At 41.3% G+C, this 13,557-nt stretch overlaps 1 protein-coding gene across 1 annotated transcript in view; it reads right to left on the minus strand.

Annotated features, from left to right (window-relative positions):
- The window catches only part of DOCK8 (dedicator of cytokinesis 8), a gene marked incomplete at its 5' end in the record, with an annotated part of 96,792 nt that overhangs the window by 28,725 nt on the left and 54,510 nt on the right, over window positions 1-13,557 (minus strand). The window contains 8 exons of the mRNA XM_082497994.1: window positions 839-952; window positions 3,283-3,432; window positions 4,222-4,317; window positions 7,519-7,688; window positions 9,436-9,609; window positions 10,556-10,790; window positions 11,857-11,952; window positions 12,690-12,791. Coding sequence (XP_082354120.1) covers window positions 839-952; window positions 3,283-3,432; window positions 4,222-4,317; window positions 7,519-7,688; window positions 9,436-9,609; window positions 10,556-10,790; window positions 11,857-11,952; window positions 12,690-12,791 — 1,137 coding nt within the window. The remainder of the gene's footprint in view (window positions 1-838; window positions 953-3,282; window positions 3,433-4,221; window positions 4,318-7,518; window positions 7,689-9,435; window positions 9,610-10,555; window positions 10,791-11,856; window positions 11,953-12,689; window positions 12,792-13,557) is intronic.

The raw sequence follows: 13,557 nt of genomic DNA on the forward strand, positions 1-13,557 counted from the left end.
TTTAATTACCATGCAGTGAAATATCCTGCTTCCTGAAACCGAAATACACAAATTTGCCCTCCCGAAAGAAAAACATACAGTAGTTTTTCCCTTTTGCTTAACAAAAAGGTCAAAACCAAACAAAACTCTGCTGAGCCTGTGGCAAACTCATAAAATGTCCTGCTAGGCAACACAGAGCGTCAGTGGTCTTGTCATTTCCTTTCAAATCAACAATGACATCAGTGGAGTATTGCACATACTATAGGAAACCAGGGCGGTAGCCACCTTGCGTTCTCCTACCTACCATCAGCTGACAGAGGGCCTTCCTTTGGCAGAAGAACTACAGCAGGTATATCAGGTCACAAAACAAAAGGAAAACTTTCCCCTTCAAATACAACAAATAATTTCATGACAACATCCTGCATCATCTTTAATTTTGGGAGTCTTGTATAGCAAGAAGACAGAGATGGATCATTTTGATTGAACCCCCCAAATCTAAATACTGTCCATTATCACAGTGCACTGGAAGACTCAGAGACCAAAAGCTGCTCTATATGGTCTGCAGACCCTGCTGCTAAGCAATGTAAAATAGTAAGGGAAGAAAAGCGGCTCCACGGGTGCTCTGCAGCAGTGCAAGATATGACATTTCTAAAAGAGTCTTAAGCTCCACTCAATTTTTTTCTGCAGACCACAAATCAAAAGGGGTTTAAAGTCTCTGCATATGCAATAGGAAATAGGAAATTTACCTGGCCCTTTAACACAACTCAAAGGATCTTGATGGATAAATGAATCAAACAGAACAGAACACTGGTGGACTGGCCGTAAGCCAAATGCAATCCAAATCATGCATTGTGCCTACCTGATTACAGTAATGTTTGATGAGATTAAACACAAATCCTCGGTCCATTAAAGAAAGAAGATCATACAAGAAAAATGCCAGGCTGATATTAATTTTTTCTGCTTGCTCACTTTCCTTTAAAAAAAAAAGGAAAAAAAAAGAATTGCAGATATGATGTATAAAACTTATATAAAGGTGGAAGACTTTTTACAATCATTAAAAATAGTGTAGGGGATAGCTCCCAGAACCATCTCATGGAACATCCTGGACAAGATTATTTCAGTTCTCCAATTTACATGATCTTGTTAAAATTATACAGAATCAGTCCTGTAAATTATTTCAACTGTTGTAGCTTTCACAGAGGAATATCACAGAATGAATGAACAAGTTTATCTATGCGAGCCTTTGGGATGACAACAATTAAATGGAATTTGAGACCTGCTCTGATGGAAAGCCAACTATTTTGTTTAGAGATTTTAAGTGTAAAACTGACAGTAAAAAAACACTGGTAGGATAAATCTGCGGGTTTGACCATTTAGCGGCTAAGCACTTGCACGCTTAGAATTAGCCTGATTACCAGAAATACGCAGCCCCCAAGTAAAAATCACAAAAAACTTCATGTGCCCTCTAAAATAAGGGTACAGTTACTCCAAATATACCAATTTAAATCATAAAACCACAGTAGCATGTGTAGTTCACCAAGAAGAATTTGTGGAGGTCTCTGAGGGATCTGCACACATTTAATGCTCAGAGCCTTCAGGTGGGTTCACTCAAGACTGACAGAGGAGATGACTGAGAAAAATATTGCCCCTACTGGTGTCTCTGACTATTGAAAACAGGTGTTCAGCACCTGTTTTGGTTATGGTGGTTACCATTTAATTTTTCATTTTTCAACCGTTTTGTTGGTGTTCAGGAATAGATATAGATAAATATATTTCCTGTGATCTGGAATTTACACAGCAAAACATTTTTCTGCTGTGAAGAAAAAATTAGTTTTCTACTGTCTTACTGGGTAGACTAAAATATGCCAGACATATCACTGTAGAATCCCAGGGCAATCTGACATGCTCAACCATGTATTGAAACACAGATCATTACTGCTTGGATTTAAAAATCAGACTCCTGATTACCTACTGCTACTCTGTACAACTAACCAATGGCCCTAATTCTGCAAACAGTGCCGTGGGATTTTCACACATAATCAGGTTCTGTACACAAACTCTATCAAAATTGAATCAAATTAACAGCCCGTAAAAACCTGTGTATTTCTTGTGAGGAAGCCATAAAATACTAATCTCTTGGCAAAACCTACAGTTCCATTAAAACATTTTTAATGTAACAAATTTTTATTATACAAGGTACTTAAAAAAAAAAGTAACTGACACCTTAAGTAAACATTTCTGTCGAAACGATTTCTCTGCATGTGGCTACCATGGAAGCACACCAAAGGATCGAGCAAAGGGTAAAAAGCTTCAGGAACGATTTCTTGGTGGAAAGTGACAATCACTTTTGCCATTCTCTGCCCTCAATTGTCCGGTCTTAGCCCTTTCCCAGTTTCTGCTCCTCAACAGAACAGCAGGGCACACTTGGAGAAGTGGATGAGGAAACTGAGCTGGTTCAAAAGTGACCCAGCAAGCTCTCCAGCCTGGTCTGCCCTGTGGCAGAGCACACTGCTGGGCTAGCACAGTGCATTTGGCAGCTCCGGGGCATGAAAACAAGTCAACAACTGCAACAACTGAACAAACAATAGTCACCCAGTGCCCATCTGTGGCCTTAACTTTGTCCATTGGCCAGTGCAGAGTGACATCGGTGATGTAAGCTGGTAGTATCAATGTTAAAATATAAACTACATTTTGTCATCCTTTCAACTTTATAATCCGTTGTATCAGTGCAACTTCTTTAAATGTATCAGGAGAAATAATTTAATGGAATTTAGGGCTTGATTCTTGTCTTTAATTTTCATGTGGCAAGTGCCTCTTTAAGAGAGATCTGGGGTTAGATCACTCGTGGATGGGTTTTGCAAACCTCAGGAGGAATACTGCCTTCATATTGTGTAGCCCATTGCTGTCAGGGAAGTCAAATGTGGAATAAAACACTATGCAGTAGGAATCAGGGTAAGAGGAAAAGGGAGATAAAAGGAATAAGCCCTGCTTGGGCTGCAGTTTGATGCCTTGGCTAACCTGGCATAAAGTAGCACCGCCACTGAAAATGGGTGTCCAACCGGGAAAGGGGATTCCCTCCCTGCACCCTGCAGCCACACTGAGAAGCAGGCTGGGGTGTCTGCCAGGGGAGCAGAAGGTTGCCCCTTGCCCAGCCACAATTCTTACTTAGGGTCCATGTGAGAATACCACCTCAGTTTTGGCCTACTTCTACTGATGCTGCTGAAGCTGAAATGGGATTAAATACAGCTCAGTGTAACACAGGCTGAGTAGCAAGGATCCACGGTGCTTATTTCATGCATTTACCTTTTGTGGTTTGACTAAAAGTGCAGCAATCTCTGAAGTAACCACACTAACTATAGTGGTAATATCATCTTTGAAACGATCGGAGAATCGGCTTCTTCGTGGGTTGTCTTGCTTCTCTATGTTGTGAACATACTGAGCCATGCTCTTTATCTGAAAAGCAGAAAAAAATATTAAAAAAATGCCCAAACTGGAGGTAAAACTACTGCTTTAAGTTAGTCCATGGGAGTAAGATTCCCTACTTGTTTTTCCCTGAATGTAATCACTCTTACCTTCTCCGAGCTGCTGTGATAAATCCTATGTGTACTAACAATGGTAACAGAGAGCCTAAGACTCAAACACAGACAGACACTGGTTCCTGTTCATGTTCATGCAGTTGGCTACTCTCAGCACCTGAAATCAGAATCATCCTCCCTAGTCCCTTGCATTTGCAGCTCTGAAATGCTGGTGTTTGCAAATTTTGCCCTTCATGATGATGGACAGGGAGTGACCCTTCTGGAATGAACTCTTATTTCTTGATCTGCTGTTGGGTTGCTTATACGTTGCCAGTGGAAATCAGTACGTTTTTTCCACTGACGTCCATCAGCACAGGGCTCTGTGAAACTGTGAGTTTACGGAGTCTTGTCATGCTCCCATGTTGTTACCCAAGTGGAAAAGACAGGAACATGTATTCACAGAAAAGGAAGGGCTCATTTTGATGTGTGTCTTTCAGCCTTCTGCAAGCTGTGGACCACTGTGCACGTAGTTCATGCAGGACTTTGCCATCACAGGCTGTCAGTGGGGAATAGGGGTAAATATGGGGAATCCTTAGTTGTACTTCCATTATTCGGGACCTCTCCTTTTCACACTGGGGCTGAGATCACCACCCAATTAAATCTGTGCCTGGAGTACCTGCTACATCTCACTATTAACTTACTATAAAATACCACTGTCAAGTCTTACCAGGAGCTCAAAGAAGAACCAGGCGTACTTGAAGACAGATTCTCTCACCATACCCGTGCTGACCACCATCTGCAGTGCCAGCTCCTCATGGAAATGCTAGATAATAAAGAGAGAGTGTTGAGAAATGGTTTTTCAATCAATTAATCTTCCCATTTCAACGTTCCCCCTCTCCCATGTGGGAAACTTCCCTGTACTGGACAGTCAGCAGTTGGATGGGGATGTGGGGACATCCCTGTAAAATGAGAAGGCAGATTTGACCAAAATGACATACAAGGAATGCTGGTGGCAAACAGACTTTGGGATCTATTTTTCTGTGGAACCAGAACCCTGGATAACTAAACTGGGAAATGCCTTTGGTCTATCCTCAGGCCATTGGCTGTGCACAAGACAGGGAGCTGTTGCGTTCCCCAATCTTCCCTAAGCATTTCCATTTAGCAGACCCATGTTTTTTGAGAGAAAGTAGAAGTAAGATTGTCTCTGTGGTGGGAGAGAAGGAATAGCAATAACTACAGCAGAATTTGTACAGAGCTTTGTAGTTGGAGGCAACACTCTTTGCTGTGAGATCTGACCATGAGACACCCCAAACCCAATGATCTAAACTTTTAGGAAACTAAAATCTGGACTAAAAATTTATTGCAATGTTTATTTTCTTTTCCTGACACAATCAGTAAGCTAATGAGATTCCTAGGCATATTTACATTGAATAGGACATATTAATCCATTCAATATTCATATTGGGTATAAACCTCTATGCTTTTTGTCAGAAATCAAACCAATAAACATGAGTAAGAAAGGAGTTTCTTAACTGTAACTCAGATTCTGAACTACTCATTGCAGGGCTTTCCCCCTGCTTCTTCATCCAAAGCCACTGCTGATGAGCAATGCCAAACACAAGATACAGCTCTGGAAAAATTATCTATGTGATATGGTATCTTCTATGTAGTTAAAAAGCTAGTTGGGAATACGCATTCAAGATAGGAAGGAATTTCTTGGTTCTAAAAGCAACAATAAGGGGGAAAGAAAAACATTCTTTACAGAAGAAGGAGATGGCAAACCTTTCTGAATGCAGTTTACTGCAACATGTAAAGGCAGGTATCCAAGGGTAAACAGCGGTGGGAAAAGACAGAGCCCCTAACACCTTGAGAAAGAGAGGAAAGGGAGGATCCAGGCAGGCTACTACTTGTCTAAATCTGTCCTGGAAAAAGAATCTAAAGACTCTGGAGTAGAAGCAGACGAGTTTGGGTAATATTTACCCACTGATTCAATATACCATCACAAACTCCTTGTTCTATAAAACCGGTTGTTAATTTTGCTCTTTCTCGCCTCTCTCCTCATTTAGAAGTGCTAATTACCAGCACTGCCTCAGGAGGCTCCAGGCTCTGTTAATGTACGCCCTCATGCTTAGTGGTAGGCTACCTTTTTATTGGATGGTCTTGGGCTTGCACAAACGCTTGGCATGTCATTCGTTCCTTCAGCGTAGAAAGACATCCGACTGGAGCTGTGATCCGTAGGCTGGAGGGCATAGCCAGAAGAAACACATAATAGTAAGCTAATACATAACTTAAGCTAATTAACACAGAAGAAATCCGCAGCGGTGGTTTTTTTTTGGGGGGTTTTTTTTTTTTTTGGAAAGTATGCACAGATGTTCACCTAAACAGCTCAGCACTTTCCTTCTCCCCATCCCCCTTCCCGGTGGAGGCCAAAGACCACCTGAACGCAGCAGCCGCGGGAGCCTGCACATGCCAATACTGCCATCACGTGCCCAATTTCAGGACTGCAGCTGTATTTTGGAAGCGCTACAATTCACCCTTTCAAGGGTAACTGTCCTTTAAGCTTATCCGGTGGCTCTACGTCGGAAATTAACTAGCACCTGGGAGTTTTCCTTCCATTAAAAGTAATGCCAATTTAAAGGGCAGAGAAATGGCAGTAGCCAATCGTAAATTGCTACATTTATCAATGTGATGAAGCTGTAATATCAAACATTTTAATTTTGTATTAATCTGGGAAAAAAATGTCTTGAGCTGTGTTTTTGTAAGACGCAGTACATGACAGTAAAATTCACAAAGCTATTAAATTCAAATCTACATTATTAAAAATTGTTACGGATGAATACTTATGTCTATATAAACAAACCAAATAGATTGGCAAAGCCTGTGCATCTTACTAGTTCTGGTTTAATTTGCTGAAGACAAGCACCCACTCACTTTAACTGCAGAGGCGTGTGATCGTTCAATGGAGAAAAGACTTCAAAATGTTTCTGAAAATAACCTGCTTGAGAAGCTGTATTTTACATACATAACAATTAAAGAAAAGGGAGGGGGGATATGGTTCAGAGCTCCGCAGACATGCTCCTGCGGAGCTCTGCCACGGCTGCAGCTAGGAGCAGGATCCTTCCACAGGGTAAAAATCCTGCTTTTGTCAGAGGCTCAGCTTCCCAGCTGCTGCTGAATGGGGAACTCTAGGTTTTGGTTTCCCCAGCCACTCTCATAAAGCTCTGAGATAAGCCTGGGATGCTATAGACTAGCGAGCACCAGGTGCCAATCAGGGAAGAAATATTCTGCTTCTCAGCTGTCATCACCCTTTCTATCCTGCAAACTGTTGGTGGCATATGTAGTTGTAGATGAGAAAGACAGAGGAAGCTTGTGTTCCATGCTGTGGTTGAATTAAGTATTTGGAAACACCCAGTTACAAAATGTGCACATGGCATCTATACTATAGTCAATATAAAATCATGATGCTGCTGTCATATAAATTGCCTGCTTTTTTTTTTTTTTTTAACACAAAACTATTTAGCACCAAACAGGATCTGTGTTTTAAAAAAAAAAGTTAAAAGGAGCAAGAACAAATTATCAGTGCATTTTAGGAAAACTATTTCCCTTCCAAGGACTCTTTTACCCCTTTTTGAAAGTGAATCTGTTCCCAGCGTAATCAACAGTAGTCTTTCTGACTCTGTGCAACCTGGACCATCCCATGTCACCAAATGTGAATGGAACCTAAATATCAGGAAGCACAGGAGAGTGAAGCATGTTGTTGTCCAAAACCCAAATCTCCTTGTGGAGTGTTTAAGCCCCAAACAAGAGACAGATTTCTTAATTCTTGCTCTCTCCACTGATAAGAGACATCAGAATCTAGCAAAGGGATTTAACGTGTGCCTATGCCAAATCAGATAAACAGCAAATGCTTCTGGTGATACATACAGTGTGTTTACAAGAAGCAAATCCAAGCCTCAAAGCACAAATCTAGATTATTAGGTTTTGGCCCACAGAATTCTCCAGATATTTGACTTCATTCTCTTACCTTGGATGACATGATGTTTTTCACCTCCTCATCAGTAGCAGTTTGTGTAACAGCGATGTCAGGATTGCTGCAGCTTATCACTCGGCTCTGCAGGAGTTTACTCCCAACAGACACTGCGGAAGTGCGTCCAAATGTGTAATAACGAGACTCTGTCAAAATGGCACTGCTGCCTGCACCTGCCCACAGGGAGATGTTTAAACTAAGACAGAAGAACTATATATGTGAGACAAACATGAAATTCAAGCCAGCTTTGTGTACTGCTGTTACAGCATCAGCATTTTGAAAAGCATAAAGCTCCGGAAAATCTCACCACTAACTGCTTCATTAACAAATTACATAGGCATTGAATGATAAGGTGCAGATGTTTTCCGAGTCAACAGCTCACAGGGTGATTGCACAAGCAGCAGCAAGAGATTAACAGGGCTACCTAAGCAGCAGCACTATTACAATAACTCTTTCTTCTTCCCATCAGCTCTTTTTAATTTGCTGTAGATTAAGGCAAGATTCACAGGCTTAAACACAAAATACCACCTTCAACACATTACATTTAACACCACCTTCAAAGGACCCAAGGAAGCAGGGAGCACTACTAGCAGAACTTTCACTAAATGATTAACTAGTTTTCAGCTTACTGTTCCATGGTAAAGAATTTCCAAGTGTAGGCAAGCTCGAAGATTTTAGCACAACCTAACATCATTCTAAATGTCCCTGAAGGGGGATTTAAATGAATATTTGAAAGATAAAAAGGGCCTTCATGTCTTTAGCACCACAGCTGCTTGGTGGTAAGTCAGTAAACACACAGAAACTGATCAAATGAATCCTATAGGCTTTAGGACAATGGACTGCAGCAGAATAATAGAATGGTTGAGGTTGGAAGGGACCTCTAGGGGGTCATCTAGTTCAACTCCACTGGTCAAGCAGCGCCACCTAGAGCAAGTTGCCCAGGACCACGTCCAGACAGCTTTCTAATACCTCCAAGTGAGAGAATCCACCACCTCTCTGGGCAACCTGTGACAGTGTTCGGACACCCTCACAGGAATAAAGTGTTTCCTGATGTTCAGAGGGAACCTCCTGTGTTTCAGTTAGAGCCCATTGCCTCTGGTCCTGTCACTGGGCACCACCAGAAAGAGCCTTTGTAATATCCCTTCAGGCCTCTGTATACATTGAAGGTCCTCCCTGAGCCTTCTCTTCTCCAGGCCGAATAGTCCGAGCTCTCTCAGCCCTTCCTCATCGGAGAGATGCGCTAGTTGCTTCATCACCTTTGTCGCCCTTACCTGGTCTCTCTCCAGTACATCCATGTGTATCTTGTACTGAGGAGCCCAGAACTGGACACAGTATTCCAGGTGTGGACTCACCAGTGCTGAGTAGAGGAAAAGGATCACCTTCCTCAGCCTGCTGGCCAACATACAGGATTTTATCCTCTGATGACATCCTTAATGTGATGGAGAAATTGGCAGAGCTTGGACCTATGCCACTTGGTAGTAAGTTAGTTTTTATGGAAAGTGGTTTACTGATGTACAGGCCAGTAAGAAACTGGCATCTTAAGGCCATTTTAATTTCTAAAGGAAATATCTCTAAAGAAACCATCAGTTTAGGAGATGTCTCTTATTTTCATGAAACTACAGTGTTACATATAGTTGTGGAGTCCCCTCACCTCAACTCTGCATCTTAAACGAATGACTGAGAAATAGAGACTATAGGGAGCAAGTCCATATTGCTCTTTGCAGCGCTGAGTTCCCTGACCTTCCTCTAAGAAAAATTATATATCTGAGCAGTGCTGTGCTTAAACAGTATGCAGTCTAGGTCTGAGAAGTTGTGATTACCATTTTGTAGGCCAGTTCCCTGAGTCCTCCTCTCAGAATCACCATGCTGAATAGCGTGTATCAAGAAAAAAAAATACTTTTTCAACTCTTGCACCAATATTACCTGGTTTGACTACTTCTCTTTGAGGGTCTGGCAGGCGAAATACATAGTAGACATAAGATGCCAGGAGGCAGTTCCTCCCATGCTGGTCTTTGCTCAGGTCTTTGCTGTTGTGGAGACTGTTTACTATTGCAACCACAGATTCAAAGGCAAACTGTGAGAAGTTCGCTGTGAAACAGAGGGAAGAATTAGTCTCAGCACTGAAGGGTATAATATAATTAGGTGAGGACATTATCTGTAATAACTACTAATCCAGTCCTTAATTAATTCAGTCCTTAACAAATTCAGATTTCTAGACAGCAATTACTATACCCGACCAGACCCAAGGTCTACATAGGCCAATAACCACTCTTCAGCATACCCACTGACTTTCAACCCAATCACTGCTACTCCATTACTTCATACTACATAAAAGCAGACCATAACTGTTAATTACCATTTCTAGCAGCCTTCATGCATTTCCTATAAAATAGCTACTTGAAGAACACTAAGACTCATTCTCCAGCTGACAGACAAATACAAGCTAGCGGGCTTTTCCACAAATATTATAGTGGATGACAAGCATTGATTACCAAAATGAGATAGGAAATAAACTACACCCTGTCTCCAAGTATGCCTTCCCTCCAGAGTTAACATATGTGATGGGCAACTGGCAGCCTCAGTAACAGAAAAATCTGTGTGCATTACTATATCCTCTCTGTTTTTGTGCTCACCCAATTCTGTTTAAAGATATTTGGGCAGAGGATATGTCAGCTGTAAGATAAGTGATTTTGCTGGTGTTTTCCTTGCAAAACAACTGAATTCCAAATAAAGTTGAACCACAACCCACTTTCTGACCAGAGAAATAAATTTTTTCCAGAGAAGTAATTACTATGATTTGATGTACCTCCCAACCAGAGTCTGAGAGTCTTATACGCAGGAGGAAAAGGAGAGAAGGCAGGAACTCAGTTAAACCTGATTAAATCGTGCAGTGAAACTGTGTCTTGAAAAGCACAACTTTTTCAGAAGTGGACTACCCCAAATACTAAATCTGAGCCTGGATATTTAGCAATCATTTTCCCCACATCTCTAGGTTGCTTGCACTACCACTCCAAGGCCATGCACCAGTAAATACCTGTCTGGCCAGCTATGACCATGGGCTGTACAGCCAGCTGGAAAAGTTTATCTAGTACCAAATGTAAAAACAAGACAAGAGGCTCAAGGCGTGAAGAATTCAAACAGATAATGCTGAGTTTCAATTCATGTTCCAGTGTAGCCTCTGTGATCTTTTGGTCCATCAGTCGAATGGGGAATGTCACTTGACTCTCCAGAGAATGGCACAGAGTGAAGAACTTCTCCAGGTGATTGTCCTGCAAATACAGTGCACTCACAATTAACAAAGTTGATATAGTTCAGGCTGCTGTTAGCTAAGCGAAGCCTGATTGTGCCACCTAATGGGATGAGAGCAAAATATTTTCACCCTTCTGCCCTACACCCTTTGTAAAGCAGCTGTCACAGCCTTTTGTTTGTTCCTTTTCACCTGGCTCAAATTCAGACTCTGGTTAGATCAATTTAAAAGCAGAAAAGCTAAAGCCCTCACTTGCTTCATTTCATGAAAATCGTTTTCCCTCTCTCTGTCAAAACTCTGTCGTGTCATAGGTCTATAGTCCCTCTGCCACCCACACCTACATTCCAGCTACATACAAGTTATGTGCTTAGGAGTATGCCCTACTTGTATTTAAAAAGCATGCTGCAAAGGGATGATGGACCTGCTTCAGATACAGGGCCTTCAGTTGTCAGGACATAGCTACCAGGGTTAACTAGAATGGGATGATGGGTAGGAGACAGTGTAAAGCAGCAGCAACAAAATAAAGCTGCTCTGCCTCAAACCGTTATCCCAGTAAGATCGGCAAAGCCCCAATTTCCTATCACATTTAAATAACCAGAGTCGTTGAGTTCTCACTCAGCACTAAGCTTGTGTCCCCACACCACACAGTATTGACAGCTGAGCTGCCTAAAGCATTCTGGCAGTATAAACAGTCCCTACAGGCAGGGAGGTACTACGTCTCTGCAGATGTCGACACATTGTCTGAACGAGCCTTGCAGAATAGAAGATGCAGACTGCAGAAACTGGCACCGTGCTCTGCCAGCGTCTTTCAAACACAGCCTAAGCAGACCCTTGCTGAGCTGACAGGACGCCTATCGCTTGATGTGCCTTGCTGCTGAGAGTGCTCATTTGTTCACTTGTACCAACAGGTTTCATGTCACCGAAGGATTTCATTCACTGAGGATATCAGGTTATTTCCATAGCTGTTAGTTGGTTTTAAACCTGTGTGGGCTTAAACGTCTCCATTTGATAAACCTCCTAAGTTGGCCTGGACATCTGAATTCTCTTCAAAATGAAACTACAGCTGTGTGTTGCTTCTGATGCATTACCTGAGTGTGAACAGATGAAACAGCTTGCACTTCAACACTGAAAACACCCTTGTGTCCTTCAACCCACTTAATAGGTGGTGTCTGAGATGGAACTTTCTGTGATGGAAAAGAAATATCGGAATCATCATCTTCCTTTTAACAGTCAAACAGAAAATCTGTTTACGCAGGGGTCTATAGGTTATTCAGGCTATTCCCTTCATTTTAGATATCCAAATTCAGTGCCATACAGAGGACCACAGCTAGGCACCTGCTTGTTTTCATAGACTAGATGGAGAGAAGTTGATGCATTGAACAGGGACATTTGGAGCACTTCAGCCAGATGCCTAGCATAGACAGTGCAAATATACATCTTCTGATGGTATATTTTTAAGGTTAGAAGTTCCCAGTTGAAGCACTGCCAAAGGCTCTCCATGGTGATGTGGTGCAGTTTTAACCCTACTTGCCATATTTACTCAGAGGGCACAGTTTTCTGCTCCAGTAGCAGCACTTCATTCCATTTCTCCTCTCTCTCCCCCCCCAAAAAAAATAAAAAAGAGCAAATCATCTTGTGGAGCAAAGCAAATTATTGACTTGACATCCTCTAAACAAATGTATCCCTGATTAGACAATTTACAAGGATTTGCTTGGATAATTGAAGTTAAAATCCACAAAATAACAATATAAAATAATAACACCAGTGACAATAATAACAACATTTTTCTCCAGAGATTTCCCCTTTTAAAGCACAAAAAGGAGGCATTGTCTACAAGCAGACAGCGACATTAGTTTGTAAAACACTTATGCTGTTCTTCTACATTAGGAAAGTATTATCTTTTCATAATTTTCTTTGTTACCTCAGGAGAGTGAATTGAATAGTGGAAAGGCAGCTTATCCAATGCAACAGGAAGACAATAACATCCAGTTTGAAGACGATCATTTAATAGAATTGGCAGCCACTAAAACAAATGAAGAGAAAACACAGCAATATTCATGACTATATCTGTTTAGGGTTATTTATCTAATTTGTTATGTACAGTCAACAAAACAACAAATGAGATATTGACCCAAGCTTCTCTGCTCTAACCCATTCAACAGTAATTTCTTTGCATTTTAAATTCACTGATAGCTACTGTAGAAAAATGTACAAGACTGCTTTACAAACTGTTCCTTTTGAAGAAAACAAACACAGTGCTTTTCATGTGTGACATATATTTTTCTACTAAATCCTACCAGAAGGATTTAGTAGTGTCCATGTTTTTATTTAAAAAATCACATATCTTGAATAGACTGATCCTTGGCTTTGAAGCAAATCAATGCAATTAAAATTTTGCTAAGGATAAATGGAACATCTTGGCCATGGTCACCATGAGGATTAAGCCCAGAATGACTCACTGTAATGCTGTACTGATATTTGGACACAATTTTTCTCCTATTCAAGTCTGAAAGAGGCTGTGCACTTGAGTATCGCAGGGCAGAAACATTTTGTATTTAGGTAAACAGAAGCCTGAAAATTAAGTCCTTGCCTATGTCAAATATTGCTCCTGAACTACAAACTACTTTACTTCTTATCAATCCCACTGACATTGGTGGGACTGTATCTGTCCATAAAAGAAAGCCCATTTGAAAGGATTCTCAGTATTGGGATCAAAACCAAATACAAACTTGATAGCAGGAACACATGGAAAGCTCTTGTCTGGCCCCACAGCTCAGTTGCTGACCACA

The sequence above is a fragment of the Vanellus vanellus genome, assembly GCF_965231255.1.
Source record: "Vanellus vanellus genome assembly, chromosome: Z".
Taxonomy (NCBI): domain Eukaryota; kingdom Metazoa; phylum Chordata; class Aves; order Charadriiformes; family Charadriidae; genus Vanellus; species Vanellus vanellus.